This window comes from Vanessa cardui, chromosome 11, assembly GCF_905220365.1.
Source record: "Vanessa cardui chromosome 11, ilVanCard2.1, whole genome shotgun sequence".
Lineage (NCBI taxonomy): Eukaryota > Metazoa > Arthropoda > Insecta > Lepidoptera > Nymphalidae > Vanessa > Vanessa cardui.
Window position 1 is genome coordinate 7,215,185 of NC_061133.1, and position 27,889 is coordinate 7,243,073.

Sequence of the window (27,889 nt, forward strand, 5' to 3'; positions counted from 1 at the left end):
TTTTTTGAATGTCATTTAACCATCCTTTTTGTACAACAAAATGTCATTTGCAATTAGGTTAAAATTGCATTTATTGTTATATTATAGTCATATCTTTATCTTGAGCAAAACAAAACTTATTTCCAAAATCATTTACATTTCAAAATTTTAGCAAAATGTGCATAAATTTGAAAAGTGTTCAAATAATATGTATAATAATTTAATAATTATTTCAATAGTGTCAAACTAAAATAGTATTTTTTTTGGATATTTTTGTTGTTTTAATTGAGATTTAACTTTCCAAAGGCTTACCTTTGTGTAATTTTATAATTTTAATACTGAAACTATTTCCAAAAACCAAAATTGTTACAGCTAAAATACCAGAATAGGATCCTTAACTTATTAATTACATATTGACTGCATCTCTGTAATTTTATATGCACAAACAATAATTATTCAACTTAGAAAGCCAACGTCTCACTCTTTATTTCCAGTAAATATCATATAATATTCTTCTTTAAATAGAGTGTTCACATACTACCCCCCTAGGGGTAACTACTTTTCTCATTTGACTATTAAGAAATCAAGTACAACATTACATTTTCCTTTTAAAAAGTAAATGTTTCAAGATTTGAATATTGTTGATGATTTAAAAAGGTATTTTTCAATAATTGTTCCAAATAAAAAATTGGTTTTGAAATCGAAAACATCAAAATTGCCACAAAGTTTAAATCTCCTCTACTTTCCTATATTATATAGTGTGGGATGATATGTGAGTTTTCACCATAACAAATGACAAATTGTATGATATAAGGTTCTAATAAAATGTCAGATTACCAATACGAATTTTATAGTGGTAGGGTGAGTACGCCCGGGGAAGTACCACTCTCTCACTTAAAATCGGCGTAAAGTTGTAGCTATGCTATCGCGTTTCGTCCGGTAAGTGAGAGTTCCGGAGGCTTCTCTCTCTCCCCAAAACATGGTTGAGAAAAATTGCGAATCATTACCCCAGGAGGGTACCATCAGCGACCGCGGTGGATAATCCCTCTTTGCGCATCCATGCTCAGGACATATAACACCTGAACAGGGATGCCCAGGCTGCCCTTCGAAATCTGAGGAGGGTCAATTTTGCGCTCGCCACTGTTCTGGGCAAGCCGAGCAGGAATCATAAGGCTACCCCTACCACCCTTGCTGTGGACTTCTGCAACATAAGGGGACTCAACTCCAACGCCGTTCAATCTCACCTTGAGACGGCGATGCCGGCCTTGCTCTTTCTAACCGAGACCCAGATATCTTCTCCTGCCGACACGACTTTTCTTTCGGGTACAAATTGGAACATTCCTTTGTACCACGAGCTGGGGTATGCGTTTACGTCAGAGATTACATCTGTTCTCGACGCCTCGGCAGCGTTGAAGGGCAGGACTTATCTATTATCTGGTTGCGTGTAGACTGCGATGACCATTCGCGAATATACGCGTGCCTTTATAGGCTCCATAGCGACAATGCCGAAATCGACCGACTGGTTGAGCACGTCCAAATGGCTACAGATTCCGTGCTGCTGCAATTTCCATCCGCAGTGATGGTTATTCTGGGCGATTTCAATGCCCACCATACAGAGTCTTGGATCACGCACCACTGATCATGCGGATTCTATTCTCGACTCGCTTTGGCATATGATTTGACACAACTGGTCACCTCGCTAACGTGAATACCGGACGTGGAGAATCATAAACCTCACTATTGGACCTGCTGACTTCGCATCCGAATGGCTACCAGATTATCGTCGATCCCCCTCTGGGTCCGTCGGATCACTGTCTCGTTCGGAGTACAGTGCCAGTTGCAACTTGCACGGTATTCATCGTTTTGCGGGTGCCGCCGCGTATGGCTCTACAAGTCAGCAGATTGGCATGGGATGCGATTCTCTTTGCATCCTATCCATGGATATCCATTCATCTATCCGTATCCAATCTGTAAAACGGCGTCACGCCGAAAATGGGAACGCTACCAAGACTGGGCTAACGCATTGGTGTGATGCAAACACCAGCACATTCAGAAAGGAATATAACTCTGCCTCTAGGTCCTTTAAAAACGTGATTGCTGAGGCGAAGTCGAAGTACATTGGCAAAATTGGCGAGAGACTGGTACCCTTCAGGATAACGTGCGTTCACGTCTCTCGCTAAGGCTGTCCTAGGGATTTTCTGCCAGCCTTCCTTTCCATCTGTGCACAGGGACGGTGAGTCATTGGCTCATACCGCGAAGGAGAAGGCCGATCTTTTAGGCTCCCTCTTCGCGACAAACTCGACTCTGAATGACCCAGAAAAGTCCCCACCATTTCGCAAAGCACTTCTTTCCTTGGATATTCACAAGTCGAATGGACCCGATGGCATTCCTCCAATCGTTCTACGGACATGTGCTCCCGAGTTGGCACCGTTCTTAACGCGTCTTTTCGGGAAATACTACGCATTCGGCGTGATCTTGAACCCCTGGATGACTGCTTTGGTGCATCCGATCCCTAAAAAGGGCAACCACTCAGATCCGTCCAATTATAGGCTTGGTGTTAGACTTTACTTGGTGGTAGGGCTTTGTGCAAGCCCGTCTGGGTAGGTACCACCCACTCATCAGTTATTCTACCGCCAAATAACGGTACTCAGTATTGTTGTGTTCCGGTTTGAAGGGTGAGTGAGCCAGTGTAACTGCAGGCACAAGGGACATAACAACTTAGTTCCCAAGGTTGATGGCACATTGACGATGTAAGGAATAGTTAATATTTCTTACAGCGTTATTGTCTATGGGTGATGGTGACCACTTACCAACCAAACCAACCTATACCATAAAAAAGGCCTATAGCCATCACCTCCTTGTTCTCCAAGATAATGGAGTACATTATTAGCTGCCAGCACAGCGTGATGTATCTAGAGGAGAACCAATTCCGTCGGGATCGGTCGGCTAGTGATCTTCTAGTTTACGTTACTCATAGATGGGCGGAAGCAGTTGAGAGCAAAGGTGAGGCATTAACAGCCAGATTGAACATAGCGAAGGCCTTCGATCGCGTGTAATTGAACAAAGCGCTTCAGTCGAAGCTTCCTTCCTATGGGCTTCCCGGTAAATTATGCAGTTGGATTACCAGCTTTTTGGCAGATCGGTTAAATGAAGTCTCGAACTGGGGCCGGCTAAATCTAGTCCATTTCAACTCCAAAAAGACGAAAGTATGCGCGTTAACCGCTAAAAAAAACACCATTTGTCGTATTTCCACGATTTGAGAACAACCCGATAGCCGCTACAGGTAGTATCGGAATACTTGGCATTGATATTTCGAGCCTCGTTCAGTTCCGTGGTCAATTGGAAGGCAAACCAAATTGGCTTCTAAAAAGTTCGGTGTGCTCAGCAAGGCGAGACAGTATTTCACGTCGGCCCATCGCCTAAAACTATACAAGGCAGAAATTCGGCCTCACTCGGCTCTCACCTCTGGGCGGGTGCTCCATTCGTAAGCCACATCCTGACTATCCTTTATATTTTCAGGTTCTATGTCATTTGAATGAATGGTTAACCAAAAAAAAAAAAAATTACTACAAAACATTACAAACAATAAGGATTGGGATGAGAAGTAGAGGGAAGCACAATATTGACGGTCTTAAAATTGTATTTAAATTTTAATCTCAAGTGGAAAAATAGAATAATCGATTTTACAAGTTTTGTAAATAAAGTAAAAATATTTTATTCAATTACAGCATACCTACATACTGTATACATATTCTAAAGTAAAAGATCCATGGTCATAATGTCGTGATGATCCAGCGAAGCGACACACCATGAAAATAAAACCTATCGTAATACTTTTTAAGACTAGCTAACGTATCGGCGTCTCTACAAATACCATTCAATAATAGGTCCTATGGTATGTAGATGACCAGATTTGTGACTTCAAGTACGATTTCCGTCGAGGTTGCTCAGCCGGTCATGTTCTTGTTTACCAGACACTAGCAGCCAGTTTCTACATAATGAAGGCTTATGTATTCGACAAAGCTCTTCTGGTGATGTGCTGTCAAATATAATATGGAGGTACTTGAAGTAAATATTAAGTTTTTTAAATTGTTATATTTTCAGACGTTTTCGTAACGAACCAAGGTAGTTGTAACGTATTCTAAATTATACTTTCATATTTTCAACCGACTTCAAAAAGGAGGAGGTTATCAATTCGTCTGTATTTTTTTTTGTAAGATGTCATTCAATGAAGAAATGTTTTGGTTGATCATGTTCTTCGACAATGACACTTAAGTTCACAAGTATATTTTTATATAGGTATATTATTGTAGGTGGTAAGTAAATAATCTTTCGATCTTTTACTGTAATAAGAAATTAACTGGTGGGAGACACAACCGTGTTCTACTGTATTTTGGTTCAAGCTGATAGCGAGAGTCGGTCATCCCTGTAGTAGCCCAGGTAGAACGAGATTTTTTTCAGCAGCCTTCGACACTTAGAATTGACGTAAATCTGAACTTCAGTTTTTGTTAAGTAGATAATTATTACCACATTTATTAAAAATTAACAACGCAAGTACACCCCAACATTTGCCACTAACTATGGCAGCGTTGATCAGCAAGGATCTTAAAGATCCTTGCTGATCAACGCTGCTTTTATCAATTTTCCCTTCATGGCAGGAACGGTAAAGGTGAACAAACCTTAATTTTAAATATTCCATGAGACTTTCCATTGGCAATACATGTGCAGACAAAACAGTTTTTTTTTATAGACTAAATAGATTATAATTTGATAGGATTGATTTTTGTGATATATATATACATATAAATTTTCTACATGGATGTAACTGAACTCCTCGTTGAACCTTGGACCAATTTCGATGAATATTTTGTGTATTTCGGTAGTGGGGTTATCCTGTCTTGCCTAGGTCAAGCTTTGTACGGTTGTTCTTTATTAAATTCCTCGGCTACTATGCCGTGTTTTGACCACTGGGCCAGGGCCTAACTGATGCAGCAGTATCGTCATATTGAGATAGTTGTCTTATCTAGTTGGTAAATTAAAGTCCGGTAATATTGGTATCTTGTATATTCGAGTAGATCTCTGGTCCAGTCTAAACCGGTATCACTTTATATGGTTTTGCATTTTAAATTTATACCTTATTATCCATTATATCGAATATATTTTGATAAATTCAAAGAGTTAGATCACGGAAGCTAAATGACAATTTATAATACGTACAATACTATTCTACTGAATAAACTTTTATTTTGCTTTCAAGTTGCAATAACATTAACTTAATGGAGGAGCGTTTCTTATAGTAAATAAATCCATATCTCATAAAAGAAAATGTAGATGATATAGATACTAGAATATTCGAGCGTGTAGTCCGTCAAAGTTTACATTATTCCATGTAAATTGTGTAAGGGTTGATTGAGGTCTTCAATGGACAAGGGATCGAAGATTCAAATCTACGACACTCGTCCAAAAATCAATAATTAAAAAAAAATCGGGTTTTCTCCGTTATAATATGCATGTATAATACAGATGTATAAAATATGAAAAATCAGGATCAAATGGAAGCATCTTGTAAATTGCAGTTAATGCTTCAGTAATATTTTTCAATTCAGGATGAAAAAAGTCGAGCGTCCAGAAATAAAGGCAGTTACCTATTATAATAACAGACTTGGTTTTGCAGTGACCTTTGATTGGTTGAGTTCGATGAACTTGCAATCTGACGATACTGAAAGCGAAACCAACAGCTTGAAGCACGGGATTGCAACAAAAGTAGTGTATCCAATCAGCTGCTGACTACTGAATGTATGTACTTACAAGTACGTAATTTTATTATTTTACCATATTATTATTAAAATCACCTTAAAGATTTTATATATGAATAAAAATATTTATTCAATGATTGCCCTTGACTGAATACAGTTCAAATTCTTACATTGTTCAGTGAAATTTATTCCAAAAATAATTTTACTTTATAACAAGAATAAAATTATAAAACTATATTTAATCAAATGTTATATGGAGCATAAATATATTTGAAAAATTTAATTTAATGTTGTATAAAAATCATGGTATAGGACAGGCAGACAAAACTTATAAACATTTGTTATGAATATTTATAAGTGCATTTGCAAAAGAGCTTAGAAATGGATATGTTAATAATATTGTTATGTTTTAAATTGTGTACATAATTTCATAAAACGGATTAAGGGCATTTTTTATTGTAAAAAATATAGTTTTGTTTTTAAATTAGCAGTATACCAGAAACCAAAATAAACAACATTATGATACATCAAAACAGTTAATATTATTAATATTTATAAATAGCATAAGTTAACATAAAAAGCTATGTCGGTATAAACTTTATTCATTTTAAATTTAAAGGCACTTTTCACAATGTCTTACATTAAATCTTCTATCACTTGCCATGACATGATATGCTTTAACACAATAAACAATTGTTATAATAACAATAACCTTGATTAAGATCAAATAATATAATAAGGTACAACTATTTTAACACTATACACATATCAATCATGGCAAATGACAGCTTATAAAAATCTTATTTTAACTCTCAAAAGTCAACTAAATTACCCTTCCACAAAAATATTTTTACATTTTTCGTGAACCGAAATGATGTATAAATCAAATATATGTATAAGGATTTTGTTTATCAGTGTAATTGAGAATTCTTTTGGATGATATGCAACATCAGCTTCTGTTCACAAATACATAAAATGTATATATACAAAATAATTGAAACTTTAAAATACACTATACATAAAATCTATACTATCTATACATAATGTACATTTCTTTTCATTTCAATTAATATTTTTTTATAAAGGACTGAATAACGGTACTTTGCTAAAACTGTACATTGCAATTTTGTTATTGCACAAAAAACTAAACATTAACTTTGGCTTATCCATTACAAACACCGTTGTATGGTGTTAAGAATACCTAAGCAACTACAATAGTTTCATTTATAATTACAATGTGTAAACTCTATCTCTTCCTCTTGTCCCATCACAGAAAAATATGACAATGTAAATTGTGTTATATCTTTAAAGAGCAACAATAAACAGAAAATAATGTTAATAATAATATTAGCAGTTCATAAAAATTGAATATATACAATTAAAATAAATGAAAAGTTTAGAATAGTAAATGGCACAAGTGTCCAGTCAAGGTATTCTTTTGTTTTTGTTGATATCCTGTTTAGGTCAATATTATCAATAATTATGACAGTAAAATCAAGGATGCCAAATAAGACGTAGTAGGTTTTCTTTTTTGTGTTAAAAACATGGTCATACATTTGAAGACCAAGGCTTGATTTGGAATGATAAAACAAAAAATTAACACATTCTTTTGAAACAAATATTTTTCTAAGTTACCTTAATTTTTGTATAAATTACAAATTGCTATAAAATACCTTTCTGTATAACTGGTAACATTATAAAAAAAATAACAAAAGTTGAATGTTAAAATGTCAAATCATTGCAATAATTTCTATAAAAAAGTATCTTATAAGGTTAACAGTTGAAGTGAATTAAAATTGTAACCATCTTTATCTTGGCTATACATAATCATATATTACACAATATACTTAAGTGTTGTAAGCAGAGTTGTAAATTAGTGACATTTGACAACAGAATTTTAGCGCATATTTTCCATATTTGCACATATATCAAAATCAAATACAATATTTGAGTAGGTAAAAAAAATCCCATTAAATTGAAGTATTAAGAATTTTTTGGTATATCATAATAAACTTGATTGATTTGTGGAATCCTGAAATAAGAGCTTGTGCATAAATTAAAATATTTAAAATAGGCTTATAATACAATATTTATTTAAGATTAAGCCTGCAGACTAGTAAAGATCTCCAACTTCTTTAACACAAACCATAATATAGGATTTAAAACGAAATATCTAATGCAATGATAACATGCCCCTGTTTTTGTGAGAACAAATATTTTGTTATTTTGAATCATATACTGACATTATTGATTTTCATAAAACCTATAAGTTATTAACATTTATATAGTTAGTTAATTAGTAACAATTATAGCAAACTAATTTTTGGTGTCAATAATTAATTTCAAATTTGAAAGTAACTTATGTTTAAGACATGTTTAATAAAATATAAAAAATGTCATAATTTCCACCTATCGACATCCATCCACATATTGACACATCCAGTGTTAACAAGCAGTGAATAGGTTATAACAATGTATAGGTTTATTTATAATTAATTTTTACTTCATTGTTGAAAATATTAAATAGCAGAGAAAATTATTGCAATTTCACTTGTGACTGACTTTGCTTTGAATTGTTTTAAATTTTTAATTTACTTCAACCATTATTCCTCAATTTTCATAATACAACTATCAGTAGAAATGCTACTGATGATAATTTTATTTATGAAACTACAGTTACTGTGGATTCCAAACTAAAAATTGTTAGATGCAGCTGAAAAATATCTATACTTCTATAATTTAATAGTAAAGTTAAAATGTTTTTCTGTCAAAAATCAACTTTTTGCTTTTAAGAGATTTATACATGACATCTTATCAGTCCACCTCGGCACTTTAACCTGGACGAAACCAAGTGTGTACTCTGAATGTAGTACAATTTCGAAAAATATGTGTGCCTCTAGGCTCTTACCGGCAGGGCAGCGGCACACCTGATTAGCCGGCTGGACCTCATTCTGTTTTTTGTTGGCAATATAGTTCTTTTAGTGATTTTAGCTCTTCTATAAGGGCTTTGTTTTGATTTTCTAACACTGCAACACGGTTCTCGAGACATTTTATATATTCTTTCTTCTTACGTCGACATTCTCTTGCTGCTTCTCTATTTTTTAATAATCGTAGTTCACGTTTTCGTGTCTGATCTTCTAGGATAGGCCCTGTAATTATAGCACGATTTGTTCATTTCATCAAAATTATTAGTTTTATTCTATTCTAAATAGACTTAGGATGAGAAAATATAAATACGAACCGGGTACATAGAATTGGCCATCTTGATTTGTCGCATATTGCACTATCGCGCCACCGCCGGTTCCACCTGATACAGCCAATGTATGCAAACCACTCTCAGTCTGCAAAGCACCAGCTGGAATCACTATAAATACAAATATATTTTAAACTAAACATAAAATGATAGAATTACAAATGTCAACAATGTGTCAATGTACATTCTTGACTCATATATTTCAAAAGATATAAAGATTGTGCTATTTTTTTAAATTTTATCATAGATTACATGCGCGCCAAAAAAAAATAATAATTTGGCGCATTTTCTAAGGCCTACATCTTAGCTACGAAACTTATATTAGGTACACAAATGAATAAGTAATACGTGAAAAACATAATACTAATTACTAAATGACTTAACATACGAATATTTAAGCTAACAATTCTAACTTGTAGGTAACAAAGGTACACTTTGGTCTACTCAATATTATTCACTCGACGTTAATACAGACATGACGTCACCGCCTTATAGCTTTCGTCGATTACGTCATCCATCTGACAAAGGATAAATTATACTTATTATTTCGAAATATTATTTGCAGTCGTGTTTACATTATATTCGTGATATTTTTTGGGAAAAACAAAAAATAAACATTTGTAGAAAATAATGCTATACTAACAAACTGAAAATAATTAAAAACTGTCACAGATATTTTTAAAAGATAGATGTAACAAATGTAATAGTATATATGTAAAAGAGTAAAAAAAAATAAAATTTTATGTTAAACATGTAAAATGTTCGCTTGTCATTTATTGAAACAAGCAACGCCAGTGGAACAAGGACAAGGAAACAAATGAAAAATTATGTAGTAATTAAGTGGTAATCATTAAGCAGTTTTCAATAACAGCTATCTAAATTTAGAGTGAGTGAATAACATTTATTTTATAATGAAAATTGGTGAAATATTTTGAGAAGCCTATTGTTACAAGCCATAGAATAAAAAGGCATAATTACGATGACTTTAACAGGTTAGTGACACATGTTGCACACAAAACAAAAGTGTCCGCTGCAGCACATTTAACTAACCTGGAGCAAATGATAAAGAAGGTGACAGCGACACTTCACTTTCCAATCCTGCTTTATTTCCCATGCGATTTTCTGTAATTATTATCATGTCTTTTCATGCGAGTGTCCACATACATAATTTGTATATGCCGTTGATCCTAATTTTATATTGTTAGATATTCCAACTATGCAATGAACCACCATCTTATAAAACCACATTGTTTACACAGTAATTCAATTCTAATATTTTAAGTTTCACTTTTTGGAGAAATTTCAATTGATTATCATCTAAATACTATTATATTTACTAAGTATTAAATCTATGATGTATTATGTATCCTTATGTATTAAACTACAACTATAAAAGCACATTCCTTATATCTTTTATATATTCAATCATATTTATTTAGTTGACTAGTATATACCACAGAAACATGTTGATAGCTAAGTTTATGACCTTATCTAAATACAAAAAAAAACATACCTGCAATCTCAGCTCCACCGAGGTCATTCAGTATTTTCCTATATGAGGGGCGTCGGGTTAACATTTCTCTGTAATTCCTTTTGGGATTTTCATCATCACTACAGCTTTCATCACTGCAAGATTGTCCCTGTGTGCTCACTAATGTGTTTGGTTCAGGCTTTATCTATTAATTAAAAAAAAACACTTAATAATCCACGTGTGATTCTTAGTATATATATTTCTTATAAGAATTCATATGTAAATAGGTATCTAACCTGTAATGTTTGCAAAGTTCCTTGGGTAGTGTGTATAACTGAGCTTGGTTTGCTAACCAATATTACATTTCCCTTTGGCAATTGCACTGACTGTATATTAGACGCTGTCTGAATAACAGACTGTTGATTAGGTTGTATAACTGATTGGACCTGTAAACAAATATTGAAAATTTGACATTACAACTACAAGTAAGATATTTATCTATATTAATACATGAAAAAACATAGTAAATAAACACTGATGAACTATAGCATTTCTTAAAAGCACACACTTGAAAACTGAATAATATTGTTATCACCTTTGATTGTTATTTATAGATAATTATCAAAATAAACACCTGTGCCGATGGTGCTTGCGTTGGCAACGTAAGTTGCACAATGCTGGTAACGACGACATGAGGCGTGGTGCTGGCCGATGAGGCTGCACTCGCCAAGGGGTCTGTGACGCCTGATGCGCCAGAGGTGCCGTTCTCCTCCACCATTCCGTCCATGCCCACTATGCTCACCTAAAATATTCAAGGTCACCATTCTGTGTATTCCTTGAACTTCAGATACACTAAACTTGTTAAACGATTCGTCGATATTATAATCTGGATCGGTTATAGAAACACTTGATAGAAGCATTCTAAAAGGGAATCATCGCGTCATTGCAAGGAAATTTTCCTATTGCGTCTATTAGTTTATACGCAACATATTTTTTGAGCTTTGAGATCTTGTGTATTTTACATAATTAAATGGCAACGTATAGAATAACCATATTTAACAACCCAAATGTAAGCGACCGTGACAGACCGCAAGATGTCTTCAGTACGAGCACTCACCAGTTACGTATTCCTCGTCACCGTATATGCTGCGTCCGGAGTGGGCGAACGGGACGGTACGTAGTAGCCACGTCAACTGCGAGAAGACTCGTCACTGGCGGAGACCTATGATCTTGTATGCGTCATAACAATATGGCCGAAAGGCGAATATTGTCAGACGCATGCGCTCTTTACTAGATATAATAAATTCATAGTTAAATTTGACAACAGGAAGTAGAAACTTCAAAATGTTTTTCTACATTACGCCAAAGAGTATAGTACAAAATTACTACCTACGCGTTGTATACTTTCTAGTTTGTACATGAACAACTAAACGATTTAATTTTATCAAAATAAAAGAATTATCTTTTAAAAACTTTTCTAGTGTGCGAACTATGAAAAGAAACGTTAATACAAATTACAGATAACGCTTTTTCATTTATTATTACCAACTTAACATTAAAGATCATAATAAATTTATATTTCGATAGTTATAACTTATGGGAGTATAAGTTACTCTTTCTTTTGTAAATAACGGCTAAATTCTACATTTTACTATATACTACTACTGTATATTTGGGTAGAAGCAATTCTAAGGATATAAAACATATTTACAATGTTATACTCGCTCTTAGGTCGTATTCTAATTGGTTTATGATTAAAAATAAAAAAAATTGTAATAAAAATTCATATTAATTAAAATATAATATTATTCATTGTTCTGTTTTGGGTTAATTAGACCGGAAACATACCCAAAGTTTTATTTTTTTTTCTTTTAAGTTAACTTAACACATAACAGTGACAGTGACGTATGATTATGGCAGTGACATTTATTAGATTTTAAATAAAATATTTCTATTAAAATATACTTATAGTCAATCATAAGTTACATTTTATGATTTTATTTTACGTTTCAACTGTAAATATGATGTAGGACTATTATAAAAAATATGGTACATGCTTATACTTAAACGGAATAATGTCTTCAACTTTATACGACAAAATTATTAATAAGGAGGGTTCCAGACCCTACAAATGTTGCGAATATGCTAGTAAGGTTTCTATAAATCTAAACCACTTTAGAAGAGATGGCAGATTTTGTGACATAGATCTCATATCTGGAAAAACTAAAGTTAAGGTAAGACCCATCAGGTTTTTTAAATATACAATAATAAGTTCTGACTGAGTCATCTGCATACTCATATAGACTTTTACTTCTTGAAATGAAAGTGTTTTTGATTATTAATGTCTATGGGAACAAATAATATGCCATTGAGGAGAATAAGTGGCAATCTCATGTTATTGTAAGGTTTTTTCATTAGTTCAGTGCAAACATACATAGAAGATTTATGAATAAGAAAGATTTTGTTTAAATTTACACAATAAAGTAACTTATCTATCTATATATTTATTTAAGGTTTTACTGTTTTCAACTGTTTTTAGCTTTGCATTGTTTTTATTGTGATGAAAAATTACTACCTTATTTTGTTTATTATTATGTTATTTTTCATAATTAAACATAATGTATAGCATTAAATATAAAGGTCATTTTATTTAGGCACATCGAGTGGTACTAGCTGCTAGTTGTGAATATTTCGATGCAATGTTTAATGTAGGCTTAGAAGAAAGCCAAAAAGGCCGTGTGGTTCTTCCAAGTGTACCCCCAGGCATACTTCCTATGATTATTGATTTTATATACACAGGTATGCTTTCTAACTTGGTATTACTGTTTGATGAATTAAAATAAATATTAAATTCCTAAACAATTTTTTTTTGTATCTAAAAAGGTGAAATTGAGATTGATAAGGCCACTGTACAACATCTTATGATAGCAGCTGATATGTTTCAACTTAGAGAACTTGTAATTGGTTGTGGAGAATTTTTAAAGAGAGAGCTACATCCTTCCAATGCCCTCGGGATATTCAGGTAAATTTTTTCAGTACAGAAATTTATGCTTTAGTAGGCATTTAGCCTGATAAAATATCTTAAATAAAAAATCTTGATAACTATATCCTCCATTGATGGAGTTAGATTATTAATTTTCAAATAACCACAATAAATACGACAAGAAAATTTTAATTATTTTTACAGGTTTGCAGAAACTCATAATTGTACCGAATTGGCTGAAGAAGCATTAACACATGCCCAGGCTAATTGGAATTTGGTTGCTAATGGAGATGAATTACTGGAGTTACCTTTGCAACAACTTATTACACTTTTGTCATCAGAGCAGCTTAAAGTGGATAATGAAGCTCAGGTATTATCTTACACAGTCATTTTTGTCTAATTTTATTATTGTATTTGTTTTGTTTACAACAAGTTAATTTAAAATTTTATAAAAAACTTTTTGTTGTTTTTGCTTTTATTGTTATTAATGAAGCAAGACATTTGGTGTTAAGGATTCATGTAGAATTGCATAGTATTCAGTGTTCATGCTATTTGCAATAGAATAATTAATTAAGTAGCAGAACATAAAATCTATTTAACAAAATATGTAACTTGAAAACTTAAAGTAAAACATAACTATAAAAGTGTCTTTTTTTTGTCAATTTTTTTAACTGTTATTAATATATTTCAGTTGTTTGAAGATTTGTTACAAAGATAATGTCCAAGTTTCCCTTTCCTACTTAGACTTAATAATTATGAGTTCATATAACAAATAAAAGTTATGAAAGTATTGGTTACATAAATCCTATTGCTTATATTATATAATCTTTATTTTTGTAACACCAAGGTATTATATCCGGCACTAAAGTGGCTGGAGTATGATCCGGCAAACAGAAGACGTCACTGCTTTGAAGTCCTAAGTAACGTTCGTTTACCACTCATTTCGCCTCAAATTTTGGACGATGCAATTAAAACAGTACAAGATCCCTCCATCGTCGTCGCTTTGAAAACAGTGCGAGTCGATATGGTAAGTTGAGGAGCTTAAAAGTGGGGGCCTAAGGGGTTGTCCATTAATCACGTGATCTTTTTTTAGCATTTTTTAACATAACATACGCACAACGTGCCGCTTAATATTTGTTTAAAAATCGCGCATTAGACGAAAAAATAAATACACGAGATATCTTACTACATCCCCCCTTCGCCTTGTGTTATTTTCGTGATTTTTATCAAACCCCTCCCCCCCTTTCAAGCCTCACGTGATTAATGGACAACCCCTAAGGTGCGTATAGATCGGGGTCGTAACAGTGGGTCGGTGTTGGCGCAGAAGTCGGGGCGCGGCGCGCTGGTGTCGCTGTCGGCCGAGCCGCGTGCGCGCGCGCGTCGCATGCTGGTGGTGGCGGGCGGGTCGTGCCACGACGCCGCGCCGCACCCGCCGCACGCCGCCGACAACATACTCTCCTCGGTCCTCAAGTTCGACCTGCATAAGAGGTGCGAGCTGGCCGATGGCCAGGACTTACTAGTTTGATTATTTATTGGAGATTTTTTCGATTAGATATAGTATTATATATTTTTGATGCGATGTTCTTGGGAAAAATGCTATCTGAGTGTTTTATATAAATAAATAAAATATTTTTAATAAAACGACTTTTTTATAGGGCACTAAGACGGATTCATCTTATTTTATTTACATTCTGTTTTTAATTCGTATTAATTTAGTACGAATATCATATCTGTGCTGTTGACTATTAAGGAGTTTCCATACTTATAATAAAGTTATCATCGATACTAAACAAATATGTGAAAATTCATTCGAATACAGAATTAATAATACAAATAAAATTTAATTTTCGATCACAAATCTAATAAATGTATTTTGTTTTTTCAAGAGAATGGGAGGAACTCTCGTCGATGTGTATAGCGCGTATACAACCAGGAGTCGCTATGTTGGGTGGACGCGTGTATGCCGTGGGAGGAGAGCAGGGCAGTCAGATATTAGCTAACGGTGAAGTGTATGATCCACAGGTAGATATAATCTTAATACAATACGGCTTTCGATGTTCTTAAAATATAGACACAATACACACAAACACATAAATAATAATGTGTCTTTTGGTCGGTATACCTAACTATTCGTATTTCGTCACACACTCAATCCAAGGTCGTCAAATACACAATTAATCAACATCATTATCGTGTACGATACTAAGTTAGTGAGAATTTAATTATAATCCGATGGATAAGCCATAGAGATATATCTTAGTACTTTCTTAGCGTTATTCTGTTATAGCTAATATTTCACATATTAAGAATAAAGTATGTAATGTCAAATATGTATGTAAGCAACACAGTGTATGTTTCCAAACATACTGATGTGTTATGGAACCGACGATTGAATCAGTGTGATTTTTTTTTGTTAATATAATAAATAGGTTATTTTATATTATGGCTCTCCAATAAGGCCAGTTTGTTTCAAACAGACCATTTCTCCAGCGTGTGTTCGTGTATTGATCATAACTTTTGGTTCCTGTTTGGTCATTTAAATATGATAGTAAATCGCTTGAAAGAATAATCAATTAACTCGCAGTCTTTTATGCTGCTACTTTTGGGCATGCTTGTTATGTAATATCAGACTCCGACCACGGCTTGTTCCGCGTGTGTAGAGGAGGGTTTTAGTTACCTTTTGTGCTTTTCACTTCCCCCTGTCAAAGGGTATGCAAAATTGCATAGTTTCTTATTGATAATATTAATTAGTATGTATTTTCAACTGTTTTCACATTCTGTATACATTTGTTATTAACTTTTCTTTTATTAATTTTCAGACTGATAAGTGGTCAAATATAGCACCAATGAAAGAAGCTAGATGTGAATTTGGTCTAACTGCATGGAATGGAAACCTATACGCATTCGGAGGGTGGGTGGGGTCGGACATGGGTGCCTCCGTGGAAGTCTATGATCCTATATCCGACGAGTGGACGCTGTCCGGAAGAATGCCTGAACCGCGTTTCGGAATGGGCGTTGTTAACTTTGAAGGTACGGCTTTATCATCGAATTATTTAAAAATATTAGTTACTCTATATTTGACGATTGAACGAAGCATTTAATTACGCTTTTCTTTTGAAATTTGTAAGAATGATGGCGAAATAACGGTAACAAGGTAACTATCTCAGGTCTGATATACGTGGTGGGAGGCTGCACGCACACGTGGCGCCACACGCGCGACCTGCTGTGCTACCAGCCCGCGTCGCGCAAGTGGCGCGCGCTGGCCTCCATGCGCCACGCGCGCTCCCAGGCCGCCGCCGTCGTGCTGGGCGCGCACCTCTACGTCATCGGCGGCAACGCGCCGCGCCGCACCGTGCTCGCCTCCGTCGAGAGATACAGCTTCGACGACGTGAGTGTACCTCAACAAGCCCCCCCCTCCCCCGCGCGCCGGTGACCGAGCCGACCAAGCCCCCCCCGCCCCCGCTGACCCGCGCGCCGGTGACCGAGCCGCCCCCCCCCCCCCCGGTGACCCGCGCGCCGGCGACCCCCCCCCCCCCGTCCCCGCTGACCCGCCGCCTGCGCAGGACTCGTGGGAGGAGGTGGCCAGCCTGCAGCAGGCGCGCGCGGGCTGCGCGGCGGGCGCGGCGGACGGCGTGCTGCTGGTGGCGGGCGGCGACAGCGAGTGCGCGGGCGAGCGCGCCTTCTACCGCGCGCGCACGACGCTCTCGTCGGTGGAGCTGTACGAGCCCGTGCGCGACGCGTGGCTGGCGGCGCCGCCGCTGCCGCACTCGCGCGCCGAGGCGGGCGCCGCCCTGCTCTGACGAACTCCGTGCCGCCTCAGGTACGAGGACGCCGACGTGTATCTCCTATGTGTGACTCTCGTTGTTGTACATTTGATGTTTTGCGTGTAAAGTAGATACTACCTAGCGGTCGTAGAGGACACAGTATAGGCATACTTTTGCGCCGACGACCGTCTGCTCAGGGACCGCGTGTCTAGAGAAAAAAGAAATTCTGTACTTCATGAAAAATTTTGGGTTCATATTATTAAAAAAGTGGCTCAAAGTATCAATCTCAGGAATTTGATAACGCTAATGATATTATCCGAGACATATATTAAAAAGATCAGAAAAAATCTCTATAATATAAATATATATTACGAAACTCAATATTTGTTAAATGTTTGAAATATTTTTTTATTTCATTGTTTTTAATAAGCGGCTTCAAAAAAGGGAGTTATTTTCATATGTCTCAAATCAAAATATTGAAATTGGAATGACATCGGCTATTTATTTTAATATTTGTACGTTGCGCCAATTTACATTTGCGTGAAACATTTTCACAACTCGGCAGCAGTAAACTCAGCGACAAATGAGGTAAACAAAAAGTCACGGTAGGTAGCCGTCTCTATGTTTCAAAAATTAAATGATATCGTACTCAAAATTATTCGTATGTTGAAACAGAATTAACCTTTTGTAGTTAAATTTGATGTCTTGCTAAGCTGTACAATTAAAAAAATGTTATACATATTTTGATTTGAATGTTATAAGTTGATAAAGTCGAAAAAATGGTGCCTCTTAATAATTTCCATTGCGTGCTTAAAGTTATACGAATCAAAAATAAAACAGGGTTCCATCGTGCCTTTAAAAAAATTCAAAAGTAAGTACCGTGACACTATACATGACGCTATTGACGCGAAGTCTGTGTTGTATAAAGTATATTATTTGTCTATATCATTGTCTATTTTCATCCTAAAACATTAACAAACTCAGCATCCTGCCTTAGTGAAGGTTCATTGCTAAACAATTTCACTTTTTAATTATATAAAAACTTATGAACTATGCTACACGTGTATGCTCAGTGGATATATCCACACTGGAGCAGCGCGGTGAAATAAGCTCCAATCATTCTCCAGCTGGTTATTAGCTAGTCCACTAACCGGATTTGGAACAGCGTGATGGAATATATTCCAAACTCTCTCCTTAATGAAATAGGAGGCCTTATCCCGGCAGTGGGAAATTTACAGGTTGCTACTTTACTTTTTTTTACTTATTTGCCAGAATATATAGACTGCTAATTTTATAAAATTAGTTTAATTTGATTCCTTTATTGGTTAAAAATATGTGTAATAACCGTGCGGGTCAATGACGTTAAAACACCCTTGGTAACAGATAAAGTAGTCAGTCTTATTTCTTTGGTCAAGTCACATTTCTATACTATATTCTGGAAAACGGCTTAAGCTGTGTACCCATATCACCCCACACACACACACACACACACACACACACACACACACACACACACACACACACACACACATACACAATGACACCTTTGACGGTAATTTCTTGCAATTGGGTTGTACAGGTATTTGGCAGTAGGATCACCACCAAATAGGCTTCGCCGCAGATTAGCATTAACGACGTTCTCTCTAAACCATATGGACGCCTCATTTTGAATTGCTGTTTTTTCGCCAAAGTATATATCAGTAGAATGTAATGCCTACCGCTGCTACACATGAAGGTTTTCCCGTCGTCACGTCGACTTTGGAGCAGCTAAAGCCATAGCCGCATCATTGGAATCAATACATTTTAAGAGCCTTAAAAATGTAATAAATTTCAACAAAAAAAAGAGTGTGCCGGTATATTTGCACAAACATAATACATATGTATATACATGCATTGCTCTACGCAGGAGCCTAAGACGATATATGCGGTAGAAAATCAGGCAGGATATTATTTTATCGAGATTTTTTCTGATCTTATAGGGAATATGCATGTAAAATAAAATTTCTTTTTTATCTTAATATACTAAAAATAAGGATGAACACCTTACGTTTTTCGCCTATTTCTTACATTGTAAAAGAGTTTTAGGTAATTCACGTATTCAGTACGTATTTTGTAGTCACTATTTCCATCCTCGTTCTATGAAAAATTATACACATACCTTTATGTGTATATATAACTTGTATATATTTTATTTTAAAGTAACCAAGGAGTTTTCTTACTGGCAATGTTATTATTGTAAGGTACAAAAAAAATTGACATAAACATGTTCAGGTTTCTCAGTCAGTGAACGCGAAAATATTCTCTATAAGAAGTGGATTTCTGTAAATAGACTAAAAATTTATTTTGTAATTTTCAGATTATTTTACCACATTTCATACTGAAAATGCATATTCCCTTTCGTTGAAAAGTAGTGTGGACACATGCACTGTTTAAGATAATTTAAATGAAATAACAAAATAATTTTCATTTCATTTAAGTTTGATAATTTAAATTTGGCTTATTAAGTGACATCTATTAAATATTAATAGAGAATTACAAAATTATATTAACGTTAAATGTCTAGAAAATAAAATGCGGACTATCAACAGACGAAGTATAGGTATATATATATATATATATATAATATAGTTTAGCTGATTTACGCGGGGCTCCCTAAAATATCTATGGAAGAGTATCGAAATTAAATTATTATATAGTAAACTATCTAGAACATTTCTACTTTCATAACATCTTGTCATATGTGTTTATTCATTCAAAAATTTAAAAAAAACAAATGACAAATGGAGAATGAACATTGTGTTTCTTGACAGCGCTGTAAAAAAACATGCACGAGTGTTTGCATAGGTTAATAAAAAAAGCCACGTTATTTTTTATTAAATCGTTTAAATTTTTTATATTAAAATCAAGATTTTTTTAGATTTTCTGAATCTTATATTTAACTTTAATACCTTATTTTATTAATTCAATATAATAACTAAAAGAAAATTAACTGATCGAAAACATAAAATTGATTAATTTATCTTGTACTAGAAAAAAATTATAAAGATAAAGAGAGAAAAGCCTACTTGTTTTAAAATTAATTTCGCTTCCTTATTATAAAGAATGCCAAAATAGTTTAGAGATTTTTGTATGGTAACGTACCATTTTGTATGTGAATTGTGAGGATGATAAAAAAATTAAGTATACTGAAATAATATAAAACGTACAAAACAAAATTAAATACTTGCTATATTGAAGGAGATTTTGCGTCAAGTAATAATATTGCGATTTGCATTTTTGAGTTGTGTTCATAAGGTAATATAGTTCAATTTTGTACACCTTCATAAAATAAAATTTTAAGCATGTTTTAATCGCATTTTTAGCTTAGTATTTTATTTTTAAGTGATACTATAGTGTTATGTATTTCAATTATATATGCACGTATATAATGCTAATAAGATCTCGAAAACAGTTTTGTTTTAAATGAAAATGCATATGCATAATTTTATATATATAAAGAAAAAAACAAATATAGATAAAAACTTGTATATTGTAAGTTGTTCATGAAAAAAGTATTTGGGTACAATCCACAACTTCCTTATATTTTTGGATTGCTTTGAAATTAAATAAGAGTGCATAAAATAATAATTTTGTCGGTAAATGTTTTTATTAAGCATCAATTATTTTCTATGAATCTTATGAATGCGACATTAGGACATAAAACAATATGTATGTGATTTTATTATTAAGTTGATTTCATCGAATATTAACCATTTTATAGTATATATTACATAGTAAGTCGAAATGCGATGTATGTACAGCCTATTTCAATCGGAGAAGGAATAAACCTCAATAAATCTTAAATTTACGTATTCCAATTACTTTGCTAATAGTTCAGCTATATAACGCACTACAAAGAGTTCTTTATTAATATATCTTTATTTGTAACACAACACCATTACATTTGACTAATGATATCTACTTTAATTTTATTTGCAAATGCAAAGTCAGTCTTTTCACTTCTCACGACATTTACGTCGACGTTCAAAACGTCACTATTCGCGTCCTTATTCTACGTCTATTTTGTTAATTTTATTTTCGTCGTCTTGTGATTGGAATAAACTACAGGTATAATCTGTCTGGATCTGTTCATTTTCGATGTAACAAATATACTTAATTACGTTTTTCATTAATTAATTTTAAGAAAACTTGAAAATATTCTGTTACTCTCAAAAGAGTTGATGCAATAAGCCACGTCGCTAATAATAGGAAATTCTGTTTTAAACAAATTATTATTTAATCTTGTTCAATATTATTAAAGGATAACAATTATTATCAATACATTCTTCAAGAATAATCATATAAAAAGTGTATAACAAAGTTAAAGATGTATGTATATGTGATAATCATGTTTAAAATTTATATATTATAGTTATAGATGCATAAGTTTATTTAGTTAATTGATTTAGTACATTGTACTCAATGACAATTCAATCGAAATTGTCTGCCAATGTATAGAAAACTATCAAAGGATCTAACCAATAGCTCTTTATTTAAATTTCTTATTTGACCTCCTGACCTGTCTGAAATATTCAATTTCACTTGGTATTGTTACACATGATTTAAAGTCACTTGTGATGCAACTGCAACGTACGATGGGACAAAGTTTTGATAATATTTTTTATATTTACACTACCTGTATTTATTTATGACGTCATTATGTTTATGAAAGTCTACGCGTTACTATTATATAATTCGTCATGTGGTACCTCTTAATATATACTAGGCAAAAATGTATAACTTAAAGTTTCGACATCAATTTTTCATTGTACGTTTGTATAACCAGGCGAATTTGTGGCATTGAATGTTTTATACATTAGCCATTACTATATAATATAAAGTAGAATTAAACAGTAGAGAACTTCGTAAGTCGTATGAATGGATACAATCGAGTTTATTGGTTAAAGGCCTTCCATAAATAAAAAAAAGATATGTTTAGACAAATATTGTAGATAATCTATAATTTTAAATCAATTTTAACATTAAAAATTTACGTTAATAAATTTATATATTGTATGGGTTGGTGTCTACAAAGGAACATTCAAGTATGACGTAGCAAGGGATGTTTTTTCTACAGCTCCGGCTTTTCTACATAATTTTAAAGACATTTATTACATCCTCTCATTTACGTCATTCTTGACTGAGCCCTATCGAATAAGTAACTAAAATATATGAATTTATTTGTAAGCACGTCTTGTACGTCGTAGTTATTTTATTATTACAATATCCATAGAATTAAATTTAAGAATATTTTTTTCAACAATATGTCTTATTTCTTTTTTTAATTTATATCTATGTAAATCTTTCTTCGAAATAATATTATAACTGACCAAGATTTTTATAATGATTTTGTATTATTCAAAAATAAGCCATAAAATATACGCAACACATGTGTATTATTTATTACGAATTTATTAATTTCGGATCGCTATAAAATGACATTCAAATATTAAAACAAGAATCACAGAGCATTAGAATTTTATAGACAAAATGCAGGAAATTTGGCCTCGAAGGGATTAACGATATCGGCAGCTAAGTAGATGCGGCCCAGCGCGCCCTCGAACAGCGACGCGGGCCGGTCGGGGCGCCGCAGCTCCGAGCCCGCGCGCGCGCATGCGCACCACTCCGCGAAGCAGCACGCCCGGTACAGGTGCGCGCCATTCTGAATCACACATATCGGTACACTCGAATACAATTTAAAAAGTGTATTATAGTACGACACAACTTAGATGTCGCATCGGCAAAATTCGTAAAACCGATCACATCCGAATTGAGTACGCTATACAAAATTATCAACATTAATTTCTCATGCGAATATGATCTTTACACAAACGTAATAAATTGTAATATCATATGACATAATATATTCGTCAATTTGACGCGTCGATTTACATGCACTTGCTTTCTCTGTCGCGTGAATCTATAGCGACGAATAGCGTCGAATGGCGCGATAGGGAGCTATTTCTATTGGTTGTGTAAATCGGCAGTAATCGGTTTTATTTTCATTCCATTGCATTTTCCGATGCTATATCTAATTTGTGTCGTACTATACATATATTATATAACTAATTTATTATTACTCGAAATAAAGTGGTGGTTATTACAAAATTACTGGTGAATTTTTATTCCATTAAAATACAAGTCCCACCTGTAGACCAAACGAATGTTATATTAATATGTTATAATTATATATTTATACAGTTACATAGGAATATTTATGTTGTTCATTATGAATTTTCAAATGTTTATTTATGCGTTACGACATTCATGTATTCTTTGTAACGTAACACTTAAAAAAATGCGAAATATTTACACATCATAATCTTAATCGTTACTTTTTTCATAGTTCACTTTTAATCATGACTTAATAATAGAATATGCGTACTTCGCTTAGGCTTCGTCTTAGGACAGTCTGAATAATATTATTATACGTCAGTATTATTTAATGATGTAAATTTGTAAATACATTTTACATATTTACTCACTTATATTTACATCTTAAAAGTTCATTCATAATTCACACATAACATCCTTATATTTAAATTTTTTTGTTCGCATTTAAAAACTTTTTTTTCCACTTTCGATGTGGTCAGACGAGTTCTTTACGGTATTGTTGACTCGTTCACATCACTGATGTTTGAACAATATTACAACAAACACTAAAAATTGACTGAGAATTGGATACAGTGACTAACACTGCCGCCATTGCAATGGACAATCTGATTTTGAAACAATAGTTTCGGCAAGATCATCATTTTTTCTTAAATTATGTCTATTGCCTAAATTGTTTAACGCTTTCAAGCGTTGTCGTATCTCACAAAGCTGATCAATGTTTTTCCATTCCTGGCTGGCATTACGGGCAAGTCTGCATTTAAATTGATTATTGTGGCGCATACAGCTTTATTTAGCTCGCGGAATCTTTGTAGCATACGTGGTGATTTATGTAGAATAACTGCATTAATTTCTTTAGACTTTACAGTTTTAACTTTATTTAAAACCGATAAATTAAGAAGTACTTACTTTAGTCACTTGATAAAGTTGCAGAAATGCGTAAGCATTTCCAGCTACTCCATGACAAATGCTGAATCCTTTTGCGCAAAGACCTCGCTGCCATATTACATCTCCACATTGGACAGCAATGTTGAAATACTTTTCTTCGTGAAATATCTAAAATAAATCATCATTAATTAGTCTTCTACCATTTTGTGACCCACTTTTATTACATATCCTCTGATTATTTATTGAGGTGCTATCATTGTCGTATTGAACGACCCGACTAATGAATAGCCATCGGGTGTAACTAATCAAAGACATTGAAATATAGACACCGACAATTGAATTTCTATTTTATGATTTGTTATATTTTCTTATCCATATTAATATTATAAATGTGAAAGTACTACTACTAGTACTCTGTTTTTCTTTCTGTATGTTTGTCGCTCTTTCACGACCAACCGCTGAACCGAGTTTGATGAAATTTTGTATGAAGTGAACTTGTACTCCAAGAAAGGACATACAGACAGGCTACTTTTTCCTGACATTGACAACCAATATGAAAAACGTATAAAAATCCGTTTGATTGCGTTCAGTCAGACAGGGTACTTCGTTCCATAATATCTATGTCTATATATATATCTAATATCTAATCAAGTTTCCACTTAAAGCGTGTATGTAATATATGTAATGTATTTTGAAAATCAACTCACCTGGTATGCTAATAAACATAAGGGAACAAATCCCGGTGCTCCATGGCACCATTGGACCAATCTATCTCCGGAACTGCTCTTAAGAGACGATGGGAAATTACCACTTGGAAAACGTTGATTCAAAAGCCAATCCAGGGTTGGTTTGATAAATCTTCTTATTTCGTCTGCGTTGATGTACGAACGACCCTAAATGATAAATTAATTATTTTAAATATATATTTTATCGAACATTTCATTTGATAAAAAAAAAAACAACTTTTTCGGACTTTTCTTGTTAAGAACCACAAAAGGAAGGTTCAAACAAAAATCCAGCTTTCCCCTATCTTTTCCGAAGGTTTTTCTTTGTCATTATTTATTGGACTAATATTAATTATTCTATATTGGGAGTGTATGTTAAAGCTATGAATATCCAAAGGTTCAGTAAAAATGGTCCATGATTTTTTGATATTATGTTATATACAAGTTTGTGATTTTACCATAAAAAATTAAATAGAATTCCTATAATTTTATACTACCTGTAATAATACATACAGAATTCCTGATATTCCATGAGCTGCGCCCAAGTAGATCTTATCATGCCACTGCCATAAAAGAGGACTTTCAGATTTCATTTCTTGTGAAAACTGTTTCCCAGATTTTAATATGGAAGTTATTACCTATAAAATATAACATTTTTAATTTAACAAGAAAATATGTAGTTAGCAGCAAGAAATTGAGATATATAAGATACCATCTCCATGGTGATATTACTTTTTCTATGTGGATTGCTGGTACACCATTCTTCTCGCCTATATATTTATTCACAAAGAGTAATGCATACAGATACCCAACTCTTCCATAAAGCAGTTCATCTGGTGACTCTTGTACTAAAGTACTAAGATTCATTAATCTAAAACATATGATTAAATTATATTATCACATCTATTGTGTATTTTATGGTTCTAGTAAACAGATATGTCATTAACGCGCAAAAAGTTAAGACTAGAAAACGTCCTAATTGGGAAGTTTGCCTTTACTCATTTTCATCATAATCATGCCAGTAATACGTTATAATACATCATAATTATGTAGTAATACGTTTTTTGTAATTAAAACATCTAGTTATTTCTTTTACTTATTGTTTTTATCAAGCAATCCTCTTCACTTTTAACGAAATGTAAAATAAACGGTCCCCGGCGCGGCACACTTTTTTCTGGTGTTTAGTATGGGTATAACATATCTGTTTATTAGAATATCATTGCAACTGGCTATTTTAATGAAATGAAGAATTAAAATGTTAAATGAAGTACACTATTATACATTTATATTTGAATAATAACAACAAAGCATCATACTTTGATGTTCTTGGTTTATTAATACTTGTTTTATATAGATAACATCATTGACTTTCTATTTACCAGATAGCATCATTGACTGTGTCTTAACCACCATTTTTAAATATAGGCCAAACAGCAATACTCAGTACTGTTCTGTTTCAGTTTGAAGTGTGAGTGAGTCAATCTAACTACTGGCACAAAGGTCTTAACATCTTAGTTCCCAACGTTGGTAGTGCATTGGCAATATAAGGAATGTTTAAAATTTCTTAAGTCACCAATGTCTTACCATCAGTTAGTCTATTGCTCATCTGCCTACCTGTATTATAAAAAATATTTTGTGGAACTTTACCAAAGTACCTCAGCACATTTATTATTTTATGTGACTTCTTTGTTATAATAATAGTTATAAAGTTTCATTACAAATATGTTCAGGCAGCTGATTGGTCTCTATTGAATAACACTGCATAAGCTATCTGTGATATATGCAGGGATTCAAGCTATTTTTTCTAGTCAATGTAAACCAGTGCAGAATGAATTCTTATATCATTAGATATTAAAAGATATATATATACTGGGACATTACCGTTTGATCAAGTTGTGAAAATCAGGTAAATTATCAGGTTTTGCATTGTAAAACTTGTATGATATAACTGCTGCTATTGCAAGTGGGCCAGCATCACCACATAAAAAACTAATCCTTTTGCCTTTTAAATTATCAATGTCAATATAACGAAGAGCTTGCTGTAAAAATATTAATCTAATATAAGACTACTCTTTTTATACAACATGCTAAATGGATAATGTTGTATAGTTACCTGCAACATATCATGAGACACATTTTTTCCATTCATTGAAAACATTAAATAATATAAAGCCATACCAGCTGAACCTGTGTATACAGTTCCATCATGAAATAAATCATTTTTCAATTCAGTAGTTAAATGTAACAATTTTTCATTTTTGAAATTCATTAATTTGCTTTGAAATTTTTCTGAAAGCTGTAAACCAAACACATATTAAATATGTTTGTAAATGACTAAGAGACAAACATTATTTAGAAAAAACTGAAGAAACTACTTTTAAAAGCTGCCATTAATAATAGTAGAAAATCAATAGATATAATTATTGAAGCATAATCTAAATCGAAAATAAATAGTATTAGTAGTACTAAATAAAATAAATATATATTTATGTGTTTCGTGAATGAAAACAACATAACATTTAGGATAGGTCTAAGTAATATAAGTAGGAATCGGCAAGTACATGTAAATATTAATAAATTATAAAAATACATACCCCATATTTTTTATCGTCAAGGAAAAAATGGGCAGTCTCACTAGAATAGTTTGGAAATTCGTTTTCAAAAAAGAATTTTGACGCCATGACAATTTTTTAATTTCTAAAATTACTTTATTTCAGGGCGAGCAAATCAAACACAGTACATTTCAACTTTGAAATAAACTATTTGATTTTGAATTTTGAAATGTTTATCCAAAGAGTTTATTTATTTATTCACCTTTTGACAGATTAACAGATGGAAGTAGTGATGTCTAATGCGTGATTTGGATTATCGATTCGATTATTGGCACTTATTGATAAGCAGTACCGATTCTAGATTTTAT

At 33.4% G+C, this 27,889-nt stretch overlaps 3 protein-coding genes across 9 annotated transcripts; 1 reads left to right on the top strand and 2 right to left on the bottom strand.

Annotated features, from left to right (window-relative positions):
* Window positions 1-6,255: 6,255 nt before the first annotated feature.
* On the bottom strand, window positions 6,256-11,742 carry LOC124533891 (cyclic AMP response element-binding protein B). 7 transcript variants are annotated; one of them, XM_047109451.1, is made up of 7 exons: window positions 11,577-11,742; window positions 11,094-11,261; window positions 10,756-10,905; window positions 10,502-10,664; window positions 10,039-10,110; window positions 8,977-9,099; window positions 6,256-8,869 (listed from the first exon to the last, which is right to left on the bottom strand). In XM_047109451.1, the coding sequence occupies exons 2-7, from the start codon at window positions 11,244-11,246 to the stop codon at window positions 8,682-8,684; spliced, it is 849 nt and encodes a 282-aa protein (XP_046965407.1). In that variant the 5' UTR covers window positions 11,247-11,261; window positions 11,577-11,742; the 3' UTR covers window positions 6,256-8,681. The 7 variants fall into 7 exon arrangements, with proteins under 7 accessions (XP_046965407.1, XP_046965406.1, XP_046965403.1 ...); XM_047109450.1 differs by having other exon boundaries at window positions 6,256-8,872; window positions 11,577-11,741; XM_047109447.1 differs by having other exon boundaries at window positions 6,256-8,884; window positions 11,577-11,740.
* Window positions 11,743-12,347: 605 nt separating this feature from the next.
* LOC124533890 (actin-binding protein IPP-like) lies at window positions 12,348-17,922 on the top strand. The gene is made up of 10 exons (XM_047109446.1): window positions 12,348-12,693; window positions 13,114-13,258; window positions 13,343-13,481; window positions 13,647-13,812; window positions 14,290-14,469; window positions 14,767-14,930; window positions 15,329-15,464; window positions 16,262-16,472; window positions 16,610-16,830; window positions 17,006-17,922. Exons 1-10 carry the CDS (start codon window positions 12,535-12,537, stop codon window positions 17,240-17,242), a joined length of 1,758 nt encoding a protein of 585 aa, XP_046965402.1. The 5' UTR covers window positions 12,348-12,534; the 3' UTR covers window positions 17,243-17,922.
* A 4,713-nt stretch (window positions 17,923-22,635) lies between these two features.
* Window positions 22,636-27,874, bottom strand: LOC124533427 (glutathione S-transferase LANCL1-like). Its single transcript, XM_047108673.1, has 8 exons — window positions 27,564-27,874; window positions 27,083-27,265; window positions 26,851-27,008; window positions 25,702-25,840; window positions 25,467-25,607; window positions 24,952-25,137; window positions 24,266-24,412; window positions 22,636-22,907 (listed from the first exon to the last, which is right to left on the bottom strand). Exons 1-8 carry the CDS (start codon window positions 27,648-27,650, stop codon window positions 22,725-22,727), a joined length of 1,224 nt encoding a protein of 407 aa, XP_046964629.1. The 5' UTR covers window positions 27,651-27,874; the 3' UTR covers window positions 22,636-22,724.
* Window positions 27,875-27,889: the final 15 nt, after the last annotated feature.

Excerpts from the sequence above, each read along its gene's own strand:
- LOC124533891 (XM_047109447.1), bottom strand. The coding sequence starts at position 11,246 with ATGGACGGAATGGTGGAGGAGAACGGCACCTCTGGCGCATCAGGCGTC. Across the intron at positions 10,906-11,093 it reads CGCAAGCACCATCGGCACAG|GTCCAATCAGTTATACAACC; the intron begins GTGTTTATTTTG and ends ATTTGTTTACAG. Across the intron at positions 8,885-8,976 it reads TGGCCAATTCTATGTACCCG|GGCCTATCCTAGAAGATCAG; the intron begins GTTCGTATTTAT and ends CTATAATTACAG.
- LOC124533890 (XM_047109446.1), top strand. The coding sequence starts at position 12,535 with ATGTCTTCAACTTTATACGACAAAATTATTAATAAGGAGGGTTCCAGA. Across the intron at positions 13,482-13,646 it reads AATGCCCTCGGGATATTCAG|GTTTGCAGAAACTCATAATT; the intron begins GTAAATTTTTTC and ends TTATTTTTACAG. Across the intron at positions 13,813-14,289 it reads AAGTGGATAATGAAGCTCAG|GTATTATATCCGGCACTAAA; the intron begins GTATTATCTTAC and ends TGTAACACCAAG.
- LOC124533427 (XM_047108673.1), bottom strand. The coding sequence starts at position 27,650 with ATGGCGTCAAAATTCTTTTTTGAAAACGAATTTCCAAACTATTCTAGT. Across the intron at positions 25,841-26,850 it reads TTTCACAACTTGATCAAACG|ATTAATGAATCTTAGTACTT; the intron begins GTAATGTCCCAG and ends CATATGTTTTAG. Across the intron at positions 25,608-25,701 it reads CAGCAATCCACATAGAAAAA|GTAATAACTTCCATATTAAA; the intron begins GTAATATCACCA and ends TATATTTTATAG.